At 38.8% G+C, this 19,473-nt stretch overlaps 1 protein-coding gene across 1 annotated transcript in view; it reads left to right on the top strand.

Annotated features, from left to right (window-relative positions):
• Positions 1 to 19,473, top strand: part of Adamts20 (ADAM metallopeptidase with thrombospondin type 1 motif 20) — a 129,435-nt gene that overhangs the window by 10,825 nt on the left and 99,137 nt on the right. The window contains exon 3 of the mRNA XM_048444778.3: positions 7,251 to 7,413. Coding sequence (XP_048300735.3) covers positions 7,251 to 7,413 — 163 coding nt within the window. The remainder of the gene's footprint in view (positions 1 to 7,250; positions 7,414 to 19,473) is intronic.

Here is a 19,473-nt window from a genome sequence, read left to right as displayed (position 1 = left end):
CCATAACAGGGAAGGCAATGAGGCAGGAGACAACTGGTCATATTGTTTTGCAACTAGGGAGAAGAGAGTGGGCAGGAATTGAGGCTGGGCTATAGTCCCTCCAAGTCTGTCCCTAGCGACTCACTTCCTTCAGCAAGTCTCTTTCTCCTAAAAGTTCTACAAACTTCCAGTTTGGGACCAAGTGTTCAAACATACAAGTTATAGGGGGACATTTTGCAATCAAACTATAACACTTTGCTCTTTGTCCAGTAGGATCATAGCTATCTCAATATCCGAAATATATCCACCTGAACTTCAAAACTACACACAGTCTTTAACACTCCCAATACTGTTCAAAAGTCCAAAATCTCTTCTGAGACTCAATGGAACCTCTTTGCTGTATCCCTTCAAAATGAAAAATTAGAAGTTATATACTTTCACTATACAGTATCATAAAATAAGCATTCCTATTAGCAAATGGACCAAAGAAGACCAAATACTACAGGGCAAACACCAAATACTACAGCTCCATGTTCAGCATCTATGGCTTGTGGCAGAATCATCTGGGCTCCAAAGAGCTCTGGTATCCCCATCACTTCAGCGTGCTACATGCAGCACCCATAGCCTCTCTTTTTGAATTGGCTTCACCCAAGTCTTTAACCTTCATTAGCAGGTATTCCATGATCTTGATATCTTTTACATCCTCGGGCTCAAACACAACTTAGAGTTAACCTTCATAACTTCATATCATGGTCTCTAAGGGCTTCTGTGTAGGGACTCAAACCCTGACATATATTGCCTGGTCTCAGTGGTCTTCAGGACCTTGGCACGTGACTGTTTGACTTCTTTACTCTTACATCTTTCATACCTGTAAAACCAGTACCAAATGGGCTATTCTGCCAAGTTCTTGTAGCCAGGTTGAGATGTAGACTGAACCTTGGTTCACAGTTGCATTGGCTCATGCACTGATCCCCGAAGCTCTTCCCTAGTTGGTTTTGCAGCCGGGAATCCCTTCTGTGGCACCTTCAGTTCAGGCTTTCTTTCCTGTCAAAGCTTTGATGGGCAGGGCTGTACACATGCAGAAACAGAGTATAAGGTGTCTGCCTTCTGGCCCTAATGACTTTAACAATCACAGCTACTTTCTCAGTACTGTCTTATCTACAACTTCATCTTTGTTCCCTTCCCCACAAAACTGCATATTTTCACTGCTTTCTCTTGCATGTGTTGCTCTCTCACTCTAGACCTGGATATGTGCAGTGAGCAACAACCATGACACAGCCCCGATTCTATCCAGGCTGGAGATTTGCTTCACAAAATGCATTGGTCCTTTAGTGTCGAATTCAGCTACCTCAAGACTTTGACTATATTCATCCATATTCTATGTGAGACTATATCATGAATGATTTTCATCCCCGTTCTCAATAGTGTCCTCAGTCCTTCCTTGAGCGTCAAGAGCCAGGCCTGTCCTGATCCCATTCCCACCAGCCCTGTGAAATCTGACCTCTCACCAGGATGGTCATTAAGCTCTGTTTATGGAATTTTAGGGATTTTATTTACTGAAGTTTCAGTTTTTTCTAATCCCCTACAAACTCTATTGTGAGGCCTCACAGCCTCATGATCAGCAGTGACTTATCACAACAATCACCCCATTCCTCTGTAGCTGGATTTTTCTTTGGGCCACTAGCTCACAAATAATGACATAGAAAGCTCAGTCTTAGCTTTGGCATGTCCCACTAGCTCTTATAACTTAAATTAACCCATTTATTTTAATCTATGTTCTGTCACATGGCTTGTTACCTCATCTCTGCATGATTCTCTGGCGACATTGCCTTCTTCTTCCCAGAGTTCTCTGTCTCCCGAAGTCCCACCTATACCTCCTGCCTAACTGTTGGCCACTCAGCTTTTTATTACACTAATCACAGCAATGTATTTTCACATACTTACAAATATTCCACAACAGTTACCTCTTTTTGTCTAAATAAAAAGGAAATATTTTAACTCTAACATGGTAAAACTGTGCTGGTAGAACAATTATCTAGTAAGGATGACACTCACAATATTTAGTCCATTTTGTATTTAGCATATCTGGAGAAAATTACCTATTAGCTATCTTATTTTTATGAATTTAAAGTTTTATACCTGAATTGTTTTTTATCGTAACTTGTGTTGCCATCCTAAATCTATCTTTTAAACCTCAAAACATTTTTAGATTAACAACTTAAACTTTTATGTTTCTTAACCTTATAAACTTTCTACCACTTTTCTGAAATTTTTTTTTTGGAATTTTGGAACAAAGAAAACTGTAACTATAGCTATCTAGTCTTTAACCCCATCAAAGACCCGAGAAGGGATCTATTATTACCTGATTAAACAGGAAGCAAAGAGCAAGCAACTTCCAAAGATAAGAAATTACAAAGTCATGTGGGTGCCTGGACAGTCACCCCAGGTTCTTCTGTAATGTTGGGGCATCCATCTTTGGCTTGGGCTTAGAATATCTGAAAGGCTTTTCTGTGAAGTAGGAATTTTGAAGGATTGTCTTACCTTGTCTTGGCAAAGTTTGGCAGAAACTTTTTGTGCCTTGCTTCCAGTTTGGACAGCATATTGTTAGCAGATAAAGCAAGAGCAGTTTCTTGCCCCAATGACTAGCTTTAGGCAAGAAATGCCCAAATGAAGGTTCTTCAATACCCATCATCTTTTTTTGTAGTAAATTGATGCCGCTAGGAGCAGGACATGTCTCACTGTAAAGAAAAGTCTTAGGTTATTGAACATCCTAAATTCTGTAGATCTCTGAAGTGTTTGGAGATTGTCTATATGTCTAAAATATATTGTATTTAACCTTGAAAACATGCATAGCATAACTTCAAGTTTTATTATTATAGATGGGTAATTGTTGACCTGAATTTCTTAAGTATTATTACATTTTTAAAATGAGCTGCAATAAGATACAATACCTTAAGCAAAATTAGAAACATTTATACAGTATAACAAAAATAACCTTAAATTTGTATCAATATACAAAAATCAATACCAATGTAAAATATTTTAAAATAGTGATTGTTCAAAAGTAGACTCAACAATCTACCCATTTATCCCATCATTTCTATACTATATCCCCCCTTTTCCTTCAGAATGAGATCCTGGATCTAATCTTTTTTGTTTAGTTTTTTCTGACCATTAGCAATAACAGCTTGTAACCAACCCCCCTAAATGTTAAAAAATATCCATAACCCACTGAATGACCAAAAACGACACACCCCACACCTCTTGTTAATGTGGCCATCTCTTCTCTACACTGCTAACTGTTGTTTGCGGACAATGACATCTTTCAGGGACCCCAGAAAAAATGAGATAATGATTAAGTCCTGGGGAAGCTAATGGTATCATTTATTGTACAGTCTCTGTGAGATGGGAAAGTGTAGAGATTATCTATAGTCTTGACTGGATAGTTTGTGAGGCTGAACCATCTCAGCTAGCAGCTTTGAGGTTGTTATGGATGGGGCATTTTGAGGAAACTATGGCAGGGGCATTCTGAGAGGCTGGATCACCTGGGATACTTGTCTTCATTGATGTTTGGTCCTTTTTTTCTCTTCTATATTTGCATTGACACAAGTATGGAATGTGCTGTGTGCACAAATCAGGTAAAGATGATTTTTTGTTCTATGTTTGGGTAGGCAAAAGGCATCTGTCAACTTTATAAGTCCATTTGGACTGTATAATCAAACTTCTATCCATGTCATATGAGAGGATGGAAAAATAATAATATACGAGGAACTCTGTAGTCAGAAATATTTATTATGTCTCATTCAGTCTCAGAGCTGTTCCCATGTAGAGGGGTCCAGGTATATATATCACTGATCTTGTAGTCTTTCTTGATTTTTTTCCCTCATGTCTGCAGCCAAGCTTATCAGGGAGTCTCCTTTGTTTAAATCTGATCTTTATTAATTTTGAAGAGAATCATATCTTTTTTGAGGTGTAAACCCTCTATCCCAACACATCATATTTTCTGACTTCCATTTTGAAGTTAAACCATTCACCATTCTTAAAATATATAGGTTTGTTTAATTTAGCAGTTCTATAATTCAGTGTCTCTCAGCAACTATTGCTTTTTGTACATTAGCATTAAAAAATTTAAAGTCAATGAAGCACCATACAGGATCATTATATTTCCTGTGTATTTCCCATCTTTACATGGCTTATTCTTTTTATATTACTTTAGTATTTCTTTAGAGAGAAACTCCATTATATTTTTAAACTGTTACATTTTCTATGTCTCTCTATACCCGTTTTCTTTTCTTTCTTTAGCATCTAAACACATTTTTGAACATTCTATGTTCAGAGGTTTTCTTATTCTTGACCTGACTGTATTAAATGCCTGCAACTGTGCGCTTACAACATTTTCTGAAGTGTGAGCCAAATCTTAAACTACTAAGTGGCTGCTGCTTGGGTCTGGTGGCTAGCTCTGCCTTCTCCGTTCTCTGATGGTCTAGTTTTGTGTCAGCAATACTGCCCCAGCTCTGGGAACTTGTTGCGTGAGTGGCAGACATTTTTACTTAGCATGCCAACTGCTCATAACTTTGCTGCAAAGCTGGGCTTCTTAAGTGAGCCATGACTGTCTAGTGCGCAGCAATGAACTCTTTGTTGGGTGTCATTTGTATTCAGATTTTGCTTTGGATTGCCAACTCACAAATAATAACATAGAGACTTATTATTAATTATAAAAGCTCAGACTTAGCTTTGGTTTGTCCCACTAACTCTTACAATTTAAATCAACCCATTTATTTTAATCTGTGTTCTGTCATGTGGCTCATTACCTCATCTCTTGTATTGCTCTTGCTGCTTCCTCCACATCTGGCTGGACAGTTGGCCTTCTTCTTTCCAGAATTCTCTCTGTCTCCTGAAGGCCTGGCTATACCTATTTATTTAGTTAGTTAGTTAGTTAGTTAGTTAGTTATTCCTGTTTACCTTTTTATTACACCAGTCACAGCAATGCATTTTCACATAGTGTACAAATATCCCATACTTCTCAGTACTGACTTTCTTATTACTTTTCTCATTGCTCTAGTTGGAAATACCTGACAAACACAAAGAAGGTAGGGGTTCATTTGGATTGTCAGTATGAGGGGATACAGTTATGGCGGCAGGAGTTATAGGTGACTGGTCATATTGCATGGCAACATAAAAGGAGAAAATAGACAGAAGGGAGACCAAGTTGTTAAACCTCAAAGCCTGTCCCACAGTGATCCACTTCCTCCATTGAAGCTGTGCCTCCTGAGGTGGAAGCCAAGTGTTCAGTGTTTACATTTCTTTCTCTCTCTCTTCCTCGTGTGAGTGTGGGGGGTGGTGGGAGAGGGACTGTGCACACCATAGTGTGCATGTAGAAGTTGGAGAATTTCTTTCAGGAGTCTCCGGGTTGGAACTCAGGGCTTCATCTTTGCTGACAAGTGCCTTCACCTATCGAGTCAAACCACAATAGCTGTGCAGCTTCCTGCTTCTCATTCATCCGCAAAGTAGAAAATAGCCTTTTACTTCAAATATCTGTTATGAGATTGAAATGGATTCCATGTGAATGCACAGATATGAATGGCTTCTGACTTCTATGTTGGAGTTAGCTATGACATTTGTGAGCAATGCCTGTATGTGTGCCTTTGCTTTATCTGACCATGGAGAGGAATCTCTCTTTGTATGCTGACCATTATTTGAGGGATTACTTCCATGTTTGACCAACCAACAGAGTAGTAAGACCCTATTTCATATGCTAATGGCCAGAATATTGCCATTAATTGTGGTGTTCCCATAACTGTTCAATGATATCATTCAGTTTTTTAATATTCTTGTTTTGATTCATCAGTGAAATTCTTCTAGAATCACGTTATTCTTTTTGAGACATGATCTTTTATTGGAACTACAGTGTACCAATTTTTCTAGACAGGTTGGTCAGCAAACCCCAGAGATTCTCCTGCCTCTGTCTCCCTAAAACTGGGATCATAGGCGTGCGTCACTGTGCCCAACTTCTTGCCTGGTTGCTGGGGGTGCAGTTAGATCTCTATGTTTGCATAGCAAATACTTTATTAGTTATACCATCTTTCTAGCTCCTATCTCGGGTATTTCTTTAATGCATCATGAAGTTTCCCTATTATAAAGTTATGAAGAAGTTCCCTCAATTTCTATTCCAGTGTTTTTATGCTATTATTTTTGGAGCATACACCATCAATTCTTTGGTATTATTTTTGTGTGATAGATTCTTTCTAGTTGTCTGTGTACTTGATGCAATACCATCAAAAAATACTTTGTCTTTACCGTTGATTTAACATGCTTCATGCATGTGAAGGAATGTCCTGTATGACTTAGAATGTGGGGACTGGAACATAGTGAACTATTTCTCTGCTTAGGAAGGTCAAGGTATTAGAATCAGTCATGGATACAGTAGTTAATTTTGGTACAATTCACTTGATTTTGGTCATATTATGGTACTTGAACCATCACCAAGTTGTGGCAGTGGGTTTGATGTAAGATAGGAGAGAAAGTTTTATCCCTGAGTTCTTCCAAGTTTTTGTTCATTTTCTTCAACAATCTGAAAATATATTGGCCATTTCCTGAAGAATGGATCATTGCAGAAACAACATTTCTGGACAAAAACCAAGAGTGGCTTTAGATACGTTAGAGTTGGAAATGTGAGTCAGGTACATATGTCAATAGCAAGTTTGTTGTTGAATTCTAGAGTTCAAAAAGTAGGTTGCTCTTGGTAAAACCTCTTCCTCACCTTTCATTTCTCATAAGCAGGTTCCGAGTTCCCATCGCCAGACTCATCTTACCCAGTCTGACCTTCATCTACTGTTAACAGTCTTCTTTCACCCATTGCCTTACATGGGCTGAACCAAGCAGTTGTAACATTTATAGAGAATTCTTGATCTTCTTTGTTTTGAGAACTTTGCCAGTGCTTGCTTTTAATAGCTTGAATATCCACTGTCTACGGTAAAGTGGGATAGTAGTCTTGTGACTTCATTCAGAAGAGGGGAAAGAAGCATGAACCACAGAAAGGAAACATGTGTCCGGTTGATAGCATTTAGTGAACGGGCTCTACTGTTTTATCCCTGTGAGCTCATTACACTTTACTGTCATGGTGGGGGTGGAGCTTAGCGCATGTACTAGGCAAGCACTGTATCTGTCTGCGCTAGGGCCCCAGCCCTGTGTACTGTTTGATCTGGTAGTACAATGTGAATTCACTACACAGTCCCTCTTGGGAAAAGTTAATGTTACTTTCTCCATTCCAGATGGGAACATTCAAGGCGCACGATGGCGAATATTTCCTAGAACCAGTCATGAAGGCAGATGGGAGCGAACATGAAGACGACCACAACAAGCCCCACCTGATATACAGACAGGAACTAAAGAGGAGCTCCTCCACACAGTCCCACGGGTCTTGTGAAGTTTCAGGTAAACTTTAGCTGAAGTTTCAGCTAAACTGTAATGCTATTTTAAATTTTTACTGGTTCTCATCTACATTTTTAGTTGATAAAATGGCATACCCCAACTATTACATGTGAAGAGTATATACATTGTGGGATGGTTTCTGTTAAAAAAACTACTCTTAACAATTTTAAGGATATGATCCACTTTCATGAAAGTTGTCTCTCTGGCACAGTAGCGCCTCTGAGTTTATTGTTGATACAGATGAAGTACCTTGACTAACATCTCTCCACGACGCCCTTCCTGCTTTTCATGGCTACCACACTACTTTTTAGTTCTGTAAGTTCAAGTCCTAAATTACACATATACATGAGATATGGCATTTCTTAAATGGTATTTTCATAAACATTTTACTGTAAGAATCTATTAGAAATTACCCATTTCATATATTTTTGTAGTAAATTAAAATCCCAAATATACATTCAGTTTATAGAATTTATAGTGAACAACCATAGGCAGTTTTTATTTCAATATACTACTCACAGATTGGTGATTCAGTTTTTTCTCGTGGAATCTTAATGCCAGTGCAAATCTTGTCCCACCTTGTGTGTGTCTGACACTCTTCAGTGGAAACACGTCATTAGCGGTCTTCTACAGCACCATTTGGTGTGACCTGCTTCTCGGAGGCATCTTTTCTGGTGTATATGGCAGCAGTTCTTCCATTTTGATGCTGTGAAATGTTTAATTGTTTGAGTGTGTCATGACACCATATCCATTTTCCCAGCAACATTTTGAGCCATTTTCAGGTTTTTGATATGAGAAACAATCCCCATCCTTTTTGGGTGAGAGTTTCTCCAGGAGGTACACACAGATGCTAGGTAATCCCATATTCTTTTACAAATCTGGTTGCTTGTTCTTTGTGCAAAGTTAGGTTTAGGTCTACATATATGCATGGATCCTCATTATTCACATAATGACATACCTGTAGTTATCATCAAAGAACAATGTCAAGACAAAAGAATATGATTAGGAAGGATTTCTTTGACACCATAGGTGTCCATACACTCTAGTTCTAAGTACTGTGATGCTGTCTGTGCTGGGATGTGATGATATGCAGGCCTTTGAAGGTTTTCTCTGGAAGTTCATTCTTATTTAACCTTTGCTGTTAGGAGACTGCCGTTTGAAGTGGCTCTCACTGTGGTCAAGGCTGTATCTTAAATCTACTTTTTCTTTGCTTCTAACATGAGCATAACAGCTTCAAAGAGAACACAAATGTGTGTCCATTCACAATGGGACACTATAGAGGGCAGCTCTTGCCACATCAGATTGGCTATTCAGGAGCAGCTTGTTTAATGTTTGTGTGGCTTTGTAAGATGGAAACTCCCAAGTGGCATTCTGAATGCATGATGTGCCTGCAGGTCTTCACATTCATGCCCAGCGTTCGTCATTAGCAGAAAAATGCTCCAAAAAAGCTAGGTTCTTTGGTTTAAACGATTTTCATACTAAAGACATATGATAAAAATTACAAATGAAAAGCAACTGGAAAACTGGAATTTAGTGTTTTTTTATTAATTACAATATATGTTTTTACACAATATTTATCAAACATAAATGTAGTATCTATTCTCATGAATAGATCCCTTCAATTTTAGTTCCAATTAATGTGTACATTCTTAGTTATTAACAAAGAAAAATCAGGTACTGACCTAAAATAATAGCTATTGACTATCACTTTATTAGTAAAAATGAAGAGTTGTGAACGCAATTAGTGAAATGTTATACAAGGTGTTTTTCCCATCATTGTTCAGAACCTTTCAGTAACCCTTCCCTGTTCCAACAGCTGAATCTTCAAGAAAATTCCTGAAGGATGGGAGCTAAAGGTTTAGTACATGATTCATCACAACTAAACAAAAATTAGCTTCTTTTTAATGACTTTAATTCAACTCTGGTCTTGATGAATTAGATTAAATTGTTTCCAGGGTCAGAGGTCACTGTGCACACTGAGGCTGTATAAATGAAATGTTTTGGCTAACCCCAGCCATGGTGGATACCAGAATCTCATGGATAGATAAGGTGTAGGTGTAATCCTGTTGATGCAGGGAGGCTATCTGAAAAGAAACAAGTATGAGTAGTCACCAAACAAATCATACCACATCAACCCACAAATGCCACCAGCAAAGTGAAATAAATAAAATGCAATGGGGAAAGAAGGCTGGACGTGTTCACTGGAATGAAGCAAAGCTCTGGAGCTCTTTTGGACCTCTGCTACTGTTCCTCCTTCTCTGTGGGCAGATGGGATCCTGTGAGCCTTCCTCAAGTGCCTGGTCGCCCCATCTTCTCTGGGTCACGGAGTACACCCACATAGCATTTGTTGAGAGCAAGGAGGACAAGAGCACCTGAGAGTCACGTGGCTTTAAATTGAGATTTTCTAAATTCGCATACTTCATTGAGTCCTTAACATTACACCAGAGATCAGAATTGGTCAGAGCTGCACTGCGGATTGGAAGGGAGATTTGTTTCCTGGAAATCCTGGTGTGTGGGAAGTAAAACTTATTTTTGGTAAGGGTTAATTGAGATAGTTTCTTGGAAATTAAATTAATGAACATGTGTGCAATTCTTAAATTGAATTTCACACATGTTCTTACATGTGTCTGTTTTGGAATGGCGTTCCCCTCAGCTGGTTTCTTCTGCATGCTTCCAGCAGTTTCTGCACACCGCCTCAAACTCTCATTCTTGTTGTGTAGGAGGAGGCTTCCCATGACCTTCCAAGTTTTTAAAGGCCATTCTTAATTCTTGAAATATACATAGAAGTCTTACAGTCAGCTTGCTGAATTCAAAATAAGAGATTTAGGTTAGATTTCATTTGATCAGTAAAATGGTTTGGTTAAACGATGCCACTTTCAAAGATTTATCTTTAAAATATATGTGTGCACACGTGTGTGTGTCTGTGTATGTATGTATGTGTGTGTACATACAAGAATGCGGATGCTCATGGAGGCCGGAAGTCAGTGTTAGAGCCCTTGGAGCTGAAGTTACAGGTAGGTGTAAACCTCCAGACATGGGCATTAGGAACTAAACTTGGAACCTCTACAAGAATAATACATACTCATCCACTGAGCCGTCTTTCCAGGCCCAGTGAGATGATATTTTTATATGCTGTGTCCAATAACCCTATTATCATGTTCTATTATGTATTTATTCTTTAATTTTCCAAAATTTTTATAAATTTTTCTTGTTACAATATTGTATATTTTTTGTTAGTTTCTTTTCTGGGTATTGCATGGATATATTATTTACAATAACATTTATATTATTATTGTAAATTAGGAAATTTTATAATTACATTTGTATATGATTACCTTTATATAACAATGAAGATTTTTTTGTATTGCCTTTTATATTCAGCAGCATTGCTAAATTTGTTTTGTTCATTCTTTTAGTCTTACAAATAACAAAACAATTCTATTTATTTCTTTCTAATTTTTCAGTCTTTCATTTTCTCTGCCTGTCTCTTTAGCTGAAATTGCTCAAACAGTCCATAGGAATAATTGTAATGAAAATCTTGTCTCATTACCCGTTGCAAACTGGGAACAGTTTCAACCTTTTCTGATATACTGTGTCTAATTTAGATTTTTCTTTACCCTTTGCCGACCAAAGAATTCCTCCTAAATTCAAAGTTTATTTAATTTTCTGTGCAGAGTTGCTTGGTTTATTAACAATTGCCATCATGAATAGGTGTTGAATTTCATCAAAAAGTATTTTTGTGTGCGTGAACTAAGGCAAACCAATGTTCTCCCTATCATCGATTCTCACAGTCTTAATTTTATTTTCTCTCCATTTCTTTTCTTTTCTTCCTGCCATCTCCCTCCCTCCCTCTTTTTTCTTTTTTGTTTCTTTTCTGGGGTAAGGAGATACAGACAGGAAGACACCCAGAAAGACCCTCTGTGAATCAAAGGGTGACCAGGGAAGCCAAAGCCCCCACTTTGTTTTTTCCATAAGATCTGGTAACATTTTCTCCAGATCGTCTGTGTCTGCATTCATGAATGGATTTGGTTTGTAACTGGCTCCTATCCCATAGGAAAAGAGCAGTGGTGACGAGGGCTATTGAGGGTCACAAACACACTGATGGCTCGGGGTCTGTGCTGTGAAATAGTTACTATTTATTTAGGTTTCCTCGCCAGGTAAAGAGAGAAGTTTAAATGACTTGAAAGACTTGTGAATATATGTACATATACATGAAAACACACATACATATACACACACATATATACATGCATGTATAAACATATATATCTGAACTGAGATTATAGAATATTCATATATATGCACATATATGTGATTTGTAGAAAATATAATTGTGAAATGAGATTATATATATATACATACATACATATATAATTTTATATATAGAGACACACACATATATTCACAAACATTTCAGGTTTTATCCAGAATTGGTGGTATAGGCCTGTAATCTCAACTACTCCGTAGTTTGACATAGGAAATTTGAAAGTTCAAGGCCAGACTGGGTTAGCTACAGAGTGTTCAAGGCCAGCCTGGGTAAGGACATAGATTGTTCAAGGCCAGCTTGGGTTAGCTACACAGTGTGTTCAAGGCCATCCTGGGACCTTGCTAAGACCCTGCCTCAAGATGAGACAGGAGGGTTGAGATGTGACTTAGAACTAGAGTTCATGTCTACTATGTGCAGGGAACTGAATGCAATTTAGTACTACACAAAATATATTCTCTTAATGAATATATAAATATTAGTTCACTAATCAGCCATGCAGCTTATGTTATAGCTTTATTTCTGGCTCCCAAAGCATAGTTTTGATTGTAATGCTTAGTGAAGTAAATCTAAATCTTTGGCTCTCTGCTGCTTAAATTCATGAAAACTAAGCAAGAATTCTAATTATAATCAACTCAAATCTAATAGAAATATTAATAAGATATTTTTAAAGATACTATGACCTGCAAATAAGAATACTCTGACTCCTTCCTTTCCTATTGCTGTTCCTTTTGTTTTCTTCTGTTATTGCTATATCTAAGACATTTAGCACTATATTAAATAGGAGTGGAAACAATAGTTTTGTTCTTGATTTTGGTACAAATGTTTTTCTGCAATCTCGATTTAGCATAATGTTTACTTACAGTTTGTAATATGTAGTCTTTATTATGTTGGGATATGTCCTCTCCATTCCTGTTCTCTTGAGAATTTCTTTAGAAAGGCTTATTGGGTTTCTCAAAAGTGATTTTTGCATCTGTGATGTTCGTGTGATTTATGCTCTTCAATCCCCTTATGTGATATATTAAAATAATTCATTTTTCCTATGTTGAACAGTCCTGGATCTGTGGAATGAAATAATATTTAAAACAATTTATTCACTTTATTTATGTACAAGAGTTTGTAACCTAAATCTCAGTATGTGTACCACATATGTCTTTGGTGCCAGAGGAGTCCAGAAGTGGGCATCATATTTCCTGGAGCTGAAGTTACAAATGGTTGTGAGCTGTAGGATTAGTGCTGGGAACAGAACCTGGGTCCTCTGCAAAAGCAGGAAGTGCTCCTAACTGCTGAGTCTTTCCTCCAGCCCTAGGTGAATAGTTCTTGGTGAAATTCAGCATCTGTTCATAATGAAAATTCTTAGTAAAGTAAGTATCACTTAGTAAGTTAACTGTAGGTTTAAGAGGACTTCTTTAGACAGAGAAAGAATGCTTAAGGATGCTCTTTTAGGGTCACTGGATGAAACGATAGTAGTCGAGTGGTTTCAAGTCTTTGTCCTCAGTAGACCTACCAACCTTGATATCTATGTGTTAGTTCAACTCCACGTTTCTGTAATGCAAGGAAGATGAGACCTCATGTTTCCAGGAGCATGACCAGCTAGTTTTTTTTTAGTCTCAAAGAAGCAACGTTTGCCATGATGATTTTGGTACTAAATTCTCCTCATTGTGTGTTGTCACATATTGTTTTTAGCAGAGTCATGTGATGTGGTATTCAGTTGCAAAGCCTATCTTGAGAAAATCTGAGTTCATTTCATTGTTATGCCATTAAGTTGCCGGCTATGAAAAATTTCACTCAATCCTTGTCACATGTCTGTGTATTTTAAAAATTGTCCAGTAATAGTAACTGACCCAAGTCTGCACAGAAGCATGATGATGTACTCATTCTTCCGTTCAATACAGGCAAATCCACAGTCTTCCTACATTTACTACCAGTAGATGGGGCTCCATGTCTTAATTTGTGAAATTCTTCGAAACAAAGCATTAAAAGCACACAAACTATAGTCCATAGTTCTTTCTTTTATTAAAAATTTCCACCTCCTCCCATCCTCCCACTTCCCTCCCTTTCCCCCTCCTTCTCCAGGACAAAGAGCAGTCAGAGTTCTCTACCCTATGGGAAGTCCGAGGTTCTCCCCACTTCCCCCAGGACCAGGAAGGTGAGCATCCAAATAGACAAGTCTACCACAAAGCCTGTCCATGCAGTAGAATCAAAGGCCAATGCCATTGTCCTTGGCTTCTCAGTCAGCCTCCACCGTCAGCCACATTCAGATAGTCCGGTTTGATCACATGCTCCATCAGTCCCAGTCCAGCTGGCCTTGGTGAGCTCCCATTAGATCAGTCCCACCATCTCAGTGGGTGGACGTGCCCCTCACAGTCCTGACTTCCTTGCTCATGTTCTCCCTCCTTCTGCTCCTCATTTGGACCTTGGGAGCTGAGTCCAGTGCTCCAATGTGGGTCTCTGTCTCTATCTCCATTCATCGCCAGAGGAAGGTTCCCTCGTGGTCCTGACTTCCTTGCTCATGTTTTCCCTCCTTTTGTTCCTCATTTGAACCTTGGGAGCTAAGTCCAGTGCTCCAATGTGGGTCTCTGTCTCTATTTCCATCCATCGCCAGATGAAGGTTCTATGGTGATATGCAAGATATTGATCAGTGTGGCTATGGGACAAGGCCAGTTCAGACACCCTCTCCTCTGCTGCCCAAGGAACAATCTGGGGACCTCTCCTTGGACCTGGGAACCCCTCTAGAATCAAGTCTCTTGCAAAACCCTAAAATGGCTCCTTAATTAAGATATTTACTTCCCTGCTCCCATATCCACCCTTCCTGCATCCCACGCATCCCATTCCCCCAAGCTTTCCCGAATCCTCCCCTTCTCCCCTCTCTCTACCCATCTCCCCTTACATCCACCTCCCACCCCCGTGCACCCAAGTTTTGCCTGGCAATCTTGTCTACTTCCAATAGACCTATAACCTGCAAGGAAATAGAAGCTGTCATCAATAGCCTCGCTACCAAAAAAAGTCCAGGACTAGATGGTTTCAATGCAGAATTCTACCAGAACTTCCAAGAAGAGCTAATACCTATACTCCTTAATGTATTTCACAATATAGAAACAGAAGAGTCATTGCCAAATTCTTTTTATGAAGCTACAGTTACCCTGATACCAAAACCACACAAAGACACAGCCAAGAAAGAGAATTACAGACCAATCTCACTCATGAACATAGTCCATAGTTCTTTAAGTATGTTCTTGAGATTTTCAATAACGAGAAATCTTAGAGACATATCGATTTTTGTGTTTCTATGCTATAGAATACATTTGGTTTAAAAATAATGTACATGAATACTAGCTATAAACAAAGGACATTGAGCCTATAGTTAATGATCCTAGAGAAGCTAAGTAATAAGGTGAACCTAAAGGAAAACATATATAGACCCACCTGGAAATTGAAAACAGACAAGATTGCCTGACAAAATGGGGAGCATGGGGGCGGGGGTAGAAAGAAGGGGAGAAGGAAGAGAGGCAAGGAGAAGGAAAGGGTTGTGGAGAACCTGAGGGAATGGGACAGTCGAGATGGAGAAAGGAAAGATATGAGAGCAAGGAAAGAGATATCTTGACTGAGGGAGCCATTATTGGGTTAGCAAGAAACCTGGCTCTAGAAAAATTCCCAGAAATCCACAGGATGACCACAGCTAAGACCCTAAGCAATAGAGGATAGGGTGCCCAAACTGGCCTTCCCCTGTAGTCAGACTGATCGTTATCTTAAATATCACCATAGAACCTTCATCCAACAACAGATGGAAACAGACGCACATAGGAGCACTGAACTGAGCTCCCAAGGTCCAGTTGAAGAGTAGAAGGAATGAGAATATTAGCAAAGAGGTCAAGACCATGAAGGGTTCATCCATTGAAACAGTTTACCTGAGCTAATGGGAGCTCACCAACTCCAGCTGGACTGGGAAGGAACAAGCCTAGGACCAAACTTGTCCCTCTTATTGTGGCTGAGAGTTGTATGGCCCGAGCAGACTGAGGGGCCACTGGCAATGGCACTGAGATTTTTCTCTACTGCATGTTCTGGCTTTTGGGGATCCTATTCTCTTTGATGTATACCTTGCTCAACCTAGGTGTAGTAGGGAGGGCTTTGGATCTTCCACAAAGCAAAGTGCTTTACCCACTCTTAGAATTAGAGGGGGGTGGGGTGGGAGGGTGTGCGAAGGGAATGGAGGAGGAGAGAGAGTGAGAATTTGGATTGGTATTTTTCTTAAAAAAAAAATCTAATAGAAAATAATGTCCCTGGTTTTTATTTTATTTTCTATCTTACCATAGATAGCACACTTAACCTTTCTCTTTCTAATTTTCCTCACTAATAAATTGATTTGAATAATAGTGCCTATTTCATAGAGAGTTTTTGTTAATACTAAGGAGGTAAACATATAAATAGCTTGAACTAACAATAAATAATCAACACAGAAAATATTGGTATTATTGGTATTGATAATATTAATTCAATAACATGGAAACAGAGCATATAATAGATCCAGAACAGCTTCAACCATAAGGAAATATGGTAACATAGTATCTGAAATATCTCATTTCAAAGAGTTAGCAATTCTTTGACCTTTGGTGCATTCAGCAGTGATTTCAGATGTCGATACACTAGATTAAACATACTTTGATTTTATGCCAATAGTTCTGTGCTTTGGAGAATTGTGAAATAGCTTTCTTCTGGTCAAACACATACTAGCCTGTGCACACACAGCAGCGCTAGGCTGGATATTGGGGCTGTCTCCGGCAGCGGGTCTGTCCTTGATCTGATGCCATTGGACATCTTATCAGTGTTTTCCTTTTGCTGAAATCATACCCACTTCTGTCCAATTTCTCAGGCTATTTCTTTCTCCTGTGACCATCATGACCATTTGTCTTTTGTCTTCCTCCTCTCTTATCTTTTCTTCATCTTAGTCTTTTTTCTACTCTCTGTTAGCGTTTACTGAACTCAGAAGAGCTCAGTTAGCGTTTACTAAACTCAGAAGAGCTCGTGGCCCAACAATGTTCTCACTCACCAGGGAATTCACAGCTTGATGAGATGGTGGTGCTTAGTTAGTGGTGATCTGTTGAGAAGGATGTAGAATTTACACTGCAGGGAATCTGCTAGTCTGGAAACACTTGGTCTCATCTTGAGTGGGTGAGAGAGCACTCTTTAGAAGTGGACTTAAAGATGAATGGAGGTACAGGTAACAGAAGACGGCTAGAGCATTGAGAGGCTTTTGTAAATCTACTTTTGTATTCTTCATTCTAAGAATTCTAGAGTGAGAAATACCTCAATGAATTTAAGAGCATGATTGTTTTCCAGAAGAGCAATTGTACTTTAATTTAAAAATAAGAAATAAAGTGGTACACAGTTAAAAGCCAGCATAATTGAAGGAGAAATGTCAAGACAAAGTGACTAGAACCTAGAATGAGGGCAGGGCAGGCGTCCCAGTGGTGGCGTACAGTGGTGACTGAGTTGTGGGTACGAGGATGCTGTTGCTGACATGTGTAGACACCAGAAGCTGAAAACTAGGGAGGAAAATTATGAGTGTGAAGTAGCAGTCAGACATTCACGTAGAAATATGAGCATCTAATCACGTTATTGTATACTCATAATTTTGAGCAGTGTACACTCTTGAAAATATTAATTTGAGTATTTTCTATGAGTTATAACACTATGCTATGAGGTATTATTGCTGGCATAAGTTTTAAAGATTTTTTTTTATTCTACTATGACACTCGTGATCTAAATTGGTTTCATGTTGTAATACGCTCATTATTAATAAAGGACAAGAATCAGTTTTAGTCTTTGACTTGGTGGAACAGAAATAGAAAGGGAAGCATTGCATAGGAGTGATGTAGTTGAATTGGCAAATGTGTTTCAGTATTTGGAGACTGAGTCTCATGTAGTCCAGGCTGGGCTCAGATTTGTTACACAACTGAGGATGACCCTGAACTCCTGGTGCTTCTGTTCTGTCACCCAAGTGCTGGTGTTACAGATATGTGTCACTATGCTGGATGGCAGATGTGTTTGAGTAGTGACCATTTATATATGGTATTTACAGAGGTCAGTTTACCATCATTAGTCATAGTGCTTGGGCATAAATATTTAGAGAAGGCACTGGAATGGAGTGCTTTAGCTTGTGGATTGTTAATAAATGTTATATTAGTTGATACTACTTTATTTCTTAAAATTATAATAGCAACATAAATTTGTAATCATTTAAAGAGACTGAGATATTAAGGTAATTTTTTTTCTACCAGCCTCTTAAGCCATACTGTTAAAGTTGGGCTGTGTATTCTATATATTCTATATATATTTGGACCATTATGTAAATTTTATAAATATGTATTTGTATAGTTTGGCAAAAATTCAAATAATGGGATGAATATTTAAATACCTCCAAGGTTCCTACTTTTGAATGTCTGAGGGCCGTCTTTCTGTGCAAACACTCAGTTCATCCCTTCTGACTGTTTCCCTTCTATGGTTTACTTATTTTTGTGTTCACGATGGGTAATTTATAGAGATTTAAATTGAGCCTTTTGGGATTTTAGTCACAGGCTTTTTTTTGTATGTGTTAAATCAAATTTTAAAGAGTTGGAAAACTATGTCCTTAATATTCATACTGTGTATTTAATTTATTATCACACTGCTTTACACACCATTGTCAGAACAGCAGAACATGACAGTTATGCCAGCGGGCAGATTGATGTAGTGGTGGTCAGTGTGACGGGTTTACTAAGGACTTGTTAGTGGTGTTCTGTATATTCACGTGGACGAACAGCTCAACATAAAGGTTTGGAGCCTAACCGCACTTCCCTCCCCGCTCTTCTGTCCCTGTCCTTGCAGCATCTGAAGCAAACGTTGCCCCTCCTTGACTCTTTCTAAGGTAGCATTATTGCACACACATATCTTTTAAAAATATATGCTTAATTTTAATTTTTACCTACATAACAATATTCTATTTAATTTTTCTCCCTTCCTTCACTTATAGTAGCAAGGTTTATTCTTACCATGTGCCAATCAAACATGAATTTGTAGATTTGAATAAGTCATTCGGTTATTTTTCCATAGTTGTACATTTTCTTATGATTATTTCAAATGGTGCATGAGAAAACTGAGCTATGCATGGATGATATAGTGTCGGTGGATAAGTTATGGTGTTCTTCTACTTTTCCTTTACACTTCATTAGCACATGGCGTCCCGTAGAGGCTGCACACACTCACTCTGGAGACAGCTTTCTAGACTTGAAACCCACTGCCACATATCAGCGTTTGTATTGATGATTAACAAAAAGTTACCACACCTTTTAGTTTACATGTGATTGTTGAACTTTCTTTCTTATTATTTTTTTATTTTACATACCAACCCCAGTTCCCCCTCCCTCCCCTTCTTCTACCCCTCCATTTCCCCTTATCCCACCCCCCCATCCACTCCTCAGAAGGGGTAAAGCCTCGCTTGGGGAGTTAACAAAGCTGGCATACCAAGTAGAGGTAGGGCCAAGCCCTCCCCCCTGTATCAAGGCTGAGCAAAGTGTTTTACCATAGGGAATGGGCTCCAAAAAGCCAGTTCACATGCCTGGGATAAGTCCTGGTCCCACTGCCAGTGCTACCCTTCAACATATCAAGCCACATAATTCACCTACATTCAGAGGGCCCACTTTGGTTCCATGCAGGTTCCCCAGCTGTCAGTCCAGAGTCTGTGAGTTCCTACGAGCTCAGATCAGCCGTCTCTGTGGTTTTCCCCATCAGGATCTTGACGCCCCTTATTCATATGATCACTC

This window comes from Myodes glareolus, chromosome 19, assembly GCF_982192425.1.
Source record: "Myodes glareolus chromosome 19, mMyoGla1.1, whole genome shotgun sequence".
Lineage (NCBI taxonomy): Eukaryota > Metazoa > Chordata > Mammalia > Rodentia > Cricetidae > Myodes > Myodes glareolus.
The sequence above is the reverse complement of the archived record's forward strand: the minus strand, read 5'-3'. Positions and strand labels throughout refer to the sequence as shown.